Below are 8,731 nucleotides of genomic sequence, written 5' to 3'. Positions count from 1 at the left end.
ATCTGGTCCTCATGGGCATGCCTATAATGGGCAATTTTATAATCAAAAAGGTATGCATTTAGAGCATTTGGAGTAACCTCTGGACAAAAGTCCCTTCCTCAGATCTATTGATTTTAAGCAACTTGTTAGTGAAGAGTTAAAAAAAACTATGGATCATGTTGTATATAGGTTGCTATCATGCAGGTGCCTTTAGACAGAGGCTGGTCTTTTGATAGCTTAACTTTTCACTTAAAAGAATTATAGTTAGCACTGGTGTCAAAAATTAAAAGTAAAAGAGTGATTGATTTCAGAAAAGATCAATGAAGACATTCAGAGTGTGCAGAGCATGTTTTCTTAAGAAAGATTTTTAAAGTTGATTATTTTGATATAGAATGAGAGACGTTTTGTGAGGAATGTAGCAATGGTCTAAGAGATTCAGTGAGCATGTTCACCATGAAGGGAGCTTTTCCCTCATGTTCTGAAAAGGTTGCAAGAGTCATCTACCAACAGCTCAGAACAGAATTTAATTTACATTGATAAATAACTTGTGCAGATACAGAAGGGTATTTCTAGGGTAATGAGCTAAAATTATTAATGGAAAAGGTTTTGGAGAAATGTCCTGGCAGCAAATAGAAAGCAGTCGCACATGAAAAGCAGAGATATTCAGCTGCTTGGGAAGTTTATGCTGCAACCGGACAGAGAGCTAGGGATCTGTGATAGAGCACTCTGTTTCAATTAAAGAGACGAGCCAGAAGAGCTTCTAGCCTTTCCCATCTTTGTGTTTTATGAATACAGGTGTTACAGGCATGCAAAGTAGCATATCTTAATTGTCATCTCCAAATCAGACCAGTTCCACTTGTGTTTGGTTTAGCATACTGTATTTTGATGAAGTTTTCATCTGATTTCCCTTAAGGACAACAGTAGCATTTCCACTCATTCAAGAAGTCAAGCTCTCATGATACCTCATTTACGATGGGCGTAGAGAATTTAAAGTGCGAATTAAAACAATGGAAAAGCCTTTGTGACATGACACAGGAGAGCAAACCTAGAACTTTGACAGTACAAATAGCTGTTGACTGCCAGAGCTTTCCTCATACTCTGGTAAACTTTGCTCTGGGAAGAGAAAGATGCACAAAGAGCTGCTGGAGCCTAAGAACTTCAAAGAGAATGACATGGAAGTGTAAATCAATAGAATAAGCACATGAAACTTTTCAAGTGTATTTGATGCCTTCATGTGTTCATTTCAAAATGTAACCTCACAAATTCCCACTAACTCTATCTTTCTTGAGCTCTCTAGCTATTTCCTGAAAAAAAAATCTAACATAGCCTAAGGAATCATTGCTATAACCTCAAGATTTTGTCAGAAGATGCCTGGAGAATATGAAAAGCTGCATTTGAGCCGATCTTTTTTTCATTAGAATGCTTCCTGTGGAAAAAAGGTACAAAACTTCCATCATATGCCTTTTGCCAAAGTTACTGCCGTGCAGTCCTGCTGAAGTATTCCTCTGCAGGACTCAGTTGGAGAAGATACAAGGCATGTATGGTCTTTCGCATTTTTTGCTGAAATGTACTGTTTTTAGAGAAATTTGTTAATCCATCAGTAACAATCTTGTTAAATTGTTGGAATTTTTTTTTGCTATCACTCCTGCTGGTACCCTCATGGAGACATAGTAGTCTTTAGACTGGAGGCCAAGTTTATCTGTTTTTTAGCTTTGTACTTTGTTAAAGTTGAAAATAATGTTGTTTTGCACTAGTCAGTAATGATGAGACATGTTTTGTTGATGTTGTAATGCTTGTTCAGATCTTAGAGTCCTCAGTCAAATCATCTGAAGAAAAATATTTATACTTTTTAGTACTGAGTAACTCTTTTGTGTGATATATTACCTGATATACAGTCATAATACATTCACTTGACAGTTCTGATATCTAAGATACTTAATAAAAATATCTTCAGTCTTTCTGAAATGGCCATATAAAACACACTGTGTTGCGACTTCACTACTACTTTAAAAGAGCATCATGCAAACATTACTGAACTCCTGTCAGGCTCTACTGACTTTAATGAACTTTGGATCAGGCCCAGATTTCCTAATGTCAGTCTCAGGAAAAGTACTATAATAAGGCTCCTCTAACAGCATCCTCTCAACTGTTAAAATGCAAGAAATAAGTTTCTTTTAAACGTTTTTGAGAAAATATATTTCACAATGTTTTTCATTCTGCTGTAAGTAGTAAAAAAGCAACAGTGTTTTAAATAAGTGACTCTAGAAAAATGGTCCATACGGTTTTAAATGTTTTAAAATCAGATGGGTATATTCTTTTCTAATGTTCAGTACTTGTGAACTAAGGATTCATGTCTGAAATTCACTTTACCTTCATTTGGTTATGCAGACACACTTGCATTTTTCTATGTTCCAAAGCCTTAATAAACCAGACACGGTTGTTTTCTTTAATTAGAACAAACAACACAAATCTTACTTAAAAATGTTTATTGTAAAAAAGTGGCTAGAAAACAACATAAATTTCACTTCACGCTTTCTTCAAGTTATCTATAGATGCTGCTATAGGCAACAATTCACTTCCATTCATAACACATTCAATCATATAAAAATAAAGATATTTACATTATGTCCACATACTTTACAAAATCATCAATAAAAAAGGCACTTGGAGGGGTAATGCTGAAAATATTGCATTTCCTTTGTGCATTTAAAAAAAATAATTGTCGAAGTCCCATGAACCCCCTCTCTTGCACTTATTCCCGTTTTTTTTTAAAAGATTAAAGTTTAGAGGAACTATTCCATATTAAAAGATGGTCAAGCATGCACCAGGAATGTTTGAAGCTACAGTCTTTTTTTTTTTTTTTCTCTTTTTTTTTTTTTTTTTTTTTAAAGGCACATGCGGTTAATTTGTGGCTTTCAGTATTGTGTACATTCTCTTACATATTTTTTTTTCCTCCCAATTAGGCAGTTTTAAAGCATTTCAGATCATTAATGAAGGCCTTGTCTTCTAATAAAAATAAAAAACACAGCAATGAATAATATTAAACATTTACTAAGGTAAACTTGGAATACTTTTTAAGGCACCTGAGATAAATGGTGTCTAGCAAAATTCACTTGGGTAGTATTTTTATTAAAAGTTCCACTTAAAATACTGTTTCTTTGGTTGAAATGGCTTGGCAGGAATGTATTGTTAACTTTGCAGCCTTTTCCAAGCAAGAAAAGACAACCTACATTTGGCTTCATGTACAGAGAAAGCTGATCATGCTTCTTCCTTTAGATCTACTTGAAATGTCATGCATGGTGTCTTTCCCCATATTTCAGAATTCACACTTAAGAATGTGAATGTGTAACTGAACAGAAACTACTTAAAGCTCATTTCTACTGACTTTCTAAGTTCTTCCACTATTTTGTTTGTTTGCTTGTTTGGTGGCATTTTGTTTTGTTTTGGTTTTTGGCTGAAAAGTAGATGAGAAAACAGCTTTGGATTTCCACTTATCATTTAGAACAGGAGTGGAGAAATGCGTCGAGTCCAGGTAAACATTGACTGCATGACTCAGTGTGCTACACAACAGCCAGATTCCTCATGTTTGTGCAGAAGAGACATTCTGGAGAAAGTTTTGGAGCAATTTTTGCACTGGTATTTCTTCACATCCGAGTGGGTCTGCAGATGAGCCCTCAGATTGGATCTGTCTGCAAAAGCCCTGTTGCAGTGAGGACAGGAAAACGGCTTCTCTCCTAAAAAAATGAAACATCAAGGGAAAATAGGATGAAGCTTTAAAGAATAAGTACGTGTTTAGGACAGGTAAAACCTGCTTTTATCCTAAGAAACAAACGAACAAACAGAAAGGATTTGTTATAATAAAGAATGTGTAAGAAAAGGTTAATCAGGACACAGATACAACAGCTTCAGCACTGCTGTCTGTACTTGCAGAACTCAGTCTTTTCAGAATATGCTGCTAAATGCAGTCTCTGAGGACAAGCTGCTGACACCTTCTGCATTTGCAGGTGCAGGCAGTACTTTTAGGTTGGGCTCCTCCCAACATTTTCGAATATTTTCATAGACCATTTTCTGCTTAGTGCTCTGTGAATTACCGGGCTTTCACTGAAAAGCAACAAACAGCTGTACAGACATTACATTGTATCCCGTGTTATACTCAAAATCAAGTTTTTGCCTCAACAGAAAAAAAAAAATAAATAAAAAAAATAAAAAAACAAACCCTGCTTTGGTGGTGATGTGTTTCCAATTCTTAAGGACTTGAGATAGTACATGCAAAACTTGCCAGCTGCTTAAGGAGTCAGAAAGCAGTCCCTCATGACTGTCTTTCTGTTTTTGCTGCTTGATTTCAGAGTCAGCTAGAGCCTTCCCAAAGTTAGCAGTTTCCAAAGCTTGAAAGTTAGCATAAAATCCCTAAAGCAAAACCTTCAGCTAGTGGAAATGGGCTAAACCAGCCTAAAATCATCAAGGCAGCAACGCTGATTTATGCCAGTATCTGGCCCACAGTTATGAGAGCATGCAACACAACTCTCCCACCCACCCCTCCGAGAGGGAGAATTTAGTCTTTTAATGATGCACTTGAAATTCTGCAGCTGCATTTCAGGGTTAGTAAGGAAACACTGCTCTTTTTTTTTTTTTTTTCCACCTGTAGAGAAAAACAGCAAAAAGATATCCTGGTGTTATAGCAACAAGAAACTGCAAGTGCAAGGGCTGTTCTTACCAGTGTGAGTTCTAATGTGTCCTTGGAGCAGCCAGGGTCTAGAGAAAGCCTTGCCGCAGATCTTGCAGACACAAGGTAGTGTGTGGGTCCTGATGTGCATCTTAAGCGCTCCCAGGCTGACGTACTCCTTGTCACAGTACTTGCAGCTGAATGATTTCCTAGACTGGGCATCACAGTGCAGCTGCTTATGTTTGGCCAACCCAGAGAAAGTTGAATAGGTCTTGTTGCATAAACTGCACTGAAACTTTTCGGCTTCGATTGCATGGGGGTCTGAAAGCTTGGACTGGATTCTCTCTTCTTCATCGCTAATGGGACTTTCTGAACCACTGTGATCTTTGGAGGAGGTGTCAGAAGGTGGAGGTGGGCTGACTCTTCCCAAAGATGAGGGGTATCCAGAAAGCGGAGAGAGGTCATTGGGTAATGGAGATGGTAGCAGCCCAGTTGTAGTCCACACAGTAATTGGATTGTAAGCTACTGAGCTCAGGATCTCTGGCTGTGGTATGATAGGGACTGGATAGCTTTCATACAGGTATGGGGATATAATCACTGGGGAAAGAAGAAAATTTTAAGGTAAGAGAACCAAAAAGTACTTCAAAAGGCAGCAAAATTAACATTTGGGGGATTAAAAAGTACATAAATTAAACACTCGGTGTGTGGTCATCTGAATATAAGGAGAAAATAATGTTTCATACATTTATTATGATGGGTAGAGACCGTGCCCTTGACTAGGCAAACTACAGCTGCAGAGTCTCTTCAAGGCAGAACGCCGTTTCTAAATCTCTGCAGCCCGATACAATGAAGCAGTGAAACTTCCTGGAGGATTTGTATAAAAGTTTCAATTCCACCACCACCAGATACCAAACAGGAAAACTCCAAGCTCTCTCTAAGTAACTGAAGTTCAAGTGGATGAGCAAACTTTTATGATTCACTCTGGGCAGCACTGACATATTTCTCAAAACTCCCTCCTTGTAAGCAAAAGAAAAAAAGAGCTAGCAACGAATTAACCCACTCCCTCAAGCCCGAAAAGCAATCCCACTCCTCCTCGTTACTGCCACGCAACGCCGGCAACCTCGGCAGCAACGCGGTAGCGCTGGATTTCATTTCGTTACCTGTGTGAGTGTCCAGCTCGCTGTAATTCGGCTTCTTGGACGAATTGAAATGTTTCTTGACCAGGAAGGAGCGTGGCATTTTGGACGCAGGGCTTCCTCCTTCTTCCAGGCTCTCCTCGCGGGTCGGCGTAACGGTCCCCGGCCGGTGTGCCGCACACGCAGTCACTGCGAGCGCATCGGTCCCTCTCGCCTCGCCGGCCCCACGCAGTCCATCCACCCACCGTGGCTGTGCAGTGGCAGTGCAGAAGCGCCTTGAAAAGTGCTGTAAATACCCACTAGTCAGGTGCAGGGGGGGAAGGGTTTCCCGCTCCTCCAATCACTTCGGGATGTTCGCAAGCGCTTCTCCAAACAGGCTGTTGGGGTTGCGCTTTTTTTTTTTTTTTTTTTTTTTTTTTTTTTTTTTTTTTTTTCTTTCTGGGAGGGCTCTCGGGCTGCTGGCGGGAGGGGTCCAATCCCTGCTCCGAGGGTTTGGTTCAGGTTTCAGCTCCTCCCGCTGGAGACAGCTGTGAACGGAGGATCAGGCTGCGGGCAGAGCGCGTTACTCTGCTACAAAGTGGGTGCACGTTGCTCGGTAGAATTTGGGTCTAGAAAAATGTGTTGGTCAAAGTGCTGTAAAAAGGGGTCAGTTTACTGATTCAGCTGAATTCTTTCTTTCTTTCTGACAGAGACCTGGATAAGTCATAGGCACTGAAACCTTTTTCTTCCCCCCCCCTTTTCTTTTTTTTTTTTTTTTTTTTTTTTCCTTTTTAAAAACGAGTCTGGTTTCCAGATGTTTGATATAAGAATTACAATGGAACAAACTGTTCATTAAGGGCAGAAGCAGAGGGAACATTACAAGATAACAAGTTAGCCGGCAGAGCTAATGGAAGCCTTTGAACTGACTGTGTGCCTGCTCCGTTTGGGAACTGCCCTTGAAGAGTTGTGCTTAGGAAAGGCTGGAGCCAAGCAGCCTGCCTCCCTAACCTGCAGGCAGAAGGGCCAGTGAGATATTGCAAGTGAGTTCAAGGAGAAGGAGAAGCCCTGAAAAAGATGACATTCCAGAGCAGGGTGATAGGTTTTATATAATATGCATACTGCTTCAGACTGTTCAGATGAAGAATACTTTATTTTTTACTTTAAGAATCTGCAGAATGCAAAACCTCAACCTTTCCTTCCTTGGGAGTAGTTATGCCACTCTTTTGTCTATCCTCTTAGAGCACTGCCAAGGAAATTTTCCTAATTATCCAAGGCAGTTAGAAGATGCAAAGATTAACAACACACCCCCCCCCCCCCCCCCCAATTATAGACTGGGTAATTTAAATGTCTCTTAAACGTCCTTCTCCATTATTATATTTAGGACCTCTTGATTTCCTATGAAGGTATAATCTGTATGATGCATTTCATTTAGGATGAAAGTCTCTTAAATGTGCCCAGAATTTTCTGGTTATCTAGATTGATTTAGAGGAGATGTTTAGTCACAGAGAGGCTTTTTAATTTTAAAATATTTGCATTTTGAAAATATGGACAGCTGAACGCTGGCAAATTTCTAACACAAATTACACTCTGGTTGACTTTTGGTCTGCCTTCCTCACCCCTTCCCCCCCTCCTTGTGTATTAACTCCACCTGCCTGGGCACATACAGGTATGCCGTGTCGGTGTTCTGCTAGGGCTCAGTCCTGTCGGGAGGAGGCGTGGAGGGGTGTCTTACAGAGACCACCCCAGCCCTTTTTTTTTGCAGCAGGTGTTGGAATAGACATGAAGGAGAAAAAAAAAAAAAAAATAAAAAAAAAAAATCCCTCCCTCTGATTCTGTTAAGACATGTAAGAGTAAAGTGCTTTGTCAAGATGCATGACTTCTTAATCTCGGGGATGCCAAAACAAGTGCAGAGAAAGTTAGCCATTTTCAAGAACTGGTTAAAAAGATTCAGCTGTTCAGCACTGAACTCTGGTGTCTGTCAGTGAAAGGTGTCACATGGATTTCCAAGCTGCAGGGAACACACCCAGGCTACTGGAGGAAAGGGAAAGTGGCAAGGAAAGGGACTTCCCAGGTACCTGCTTCACAGCTGGGGTGGAGGGACAGGAGCAGCTCTTCCCAGAAGGGAGAGCAGCGCTCGCAGAGACACAAGCTGCCTCTTTCCTCATCTCCACAGAAATGAAGAAATTCACAAAGCGCTTTTAAAAGGTTGCACTTGTGGTCCTGCTCCCCTCTCAGCCCTGTTCCGTCTGAGAAGTCCCTGTCCCCTGCCAACTCTGGGAAAGCATTGCATTTCAGGATGTGAGGCATTAGTCTGTATCTAAATAGTCTGTTACAGGAGCTGTGATTCAGACCTTGAGCTGGTGTAAGTCGGTGTGTTGAAATGAATGGAGCCATGCAGATTTCCACTGGCTCGGGATCTGTTCTTTTGTATGTTTGTTAAAAGTAAAGGGTCTGATTCACCAGTGAGGTACTCCCTCTCGGGGCATTTTCACCAGCATAACACCGGAGTGATGCAGTTTAAATTAATTGCACTTATATAAATCACAGGAGCGTAAGCAGTTAGCCCACTGGCTGAGCTGATTGAAGGATGTTAGGAATTGGATAGAAGGCATGTTATTACATGGTCCTGAAAGGATATTAGCAGCACATACTACCTGAGTGAGGTCTGCTGTCAAAAAAAAGGGAGAGTCTGCGTGAGGAGGGGGTGAGTCAGAGTAAACAGGTGCTCTGGGTGTTTACGGCAAATGTGGATGAGAGGGCACTCGGAGTCGTGCAGCATCCATCCCTGTGCAGGAAAGGCAACACAAAAGTCGAGTGCAGAAGACAAGAGGTTTCCCCTCCTCGAGGGAGCCAGGCAGGCGCGGGGATTGCGGCGGGTGGCAGGTCACACTGCCCGTGGGCAGAGCCTTGTGCCTACCTCTGAAAAATCAGGCCTAGAGCTTCCTTCTCACATTTTACAAGTAGTTGGTCTTTT

The 8,731-nt window shown here is 41.0% G+C and overlaps 1 protein-coding gene across 1 annotated transcript; it reads right to left on the bottom strand.

Annotated features, from left to right (window-relative positions):
• Positions 1-2,450: 2,450 nt before the first annotated feature.
• Positions 2,451-6,132, bottom strand: SNAI2 (snail family transcriptional repressor 2). Its single transcript, XM_009967737.3, has 3 exons — positions 5,803-6,132; positions 4,694-5,239; positions 2,451-3,713 (listed from the first exon to the last, which is right to left on the bottom strand). Exons 1-3 carry the CDS (start codon positions 5,879-5,881, stop codon positions 3,532-3,534), a joined length of 807 nt encoding a protein of 268 aa, XP_009966039.1. The 5' UTR covers positions 5,882-6,132; the 3' UTR covers positions 2,451-3,531.
• Positions 6,133-8,731: the final 2,599 nt, after the last annotated feature.

The sequence above is a fragment of the Tyto alba genome, unplaced genomic scaffold (genome assembly GCF_018691265.1).
Source record: "Tyto alba isolate M040663 unplaced genomic scaffold, T.alba_DEE_v4.0 Super-Scaffold_27, whole genome shotgun sequence".
NCBI lineage: Eukaryota > Metazoa > Chordata > Aves > Strigiformes > Tytonidae > Tyto > Tyto alba.
The sequence above is the reverse complement of the archived record's forward strand: the minus strand, read 5'-3'. Positions and strand labels throughout refer to the sequence as shown.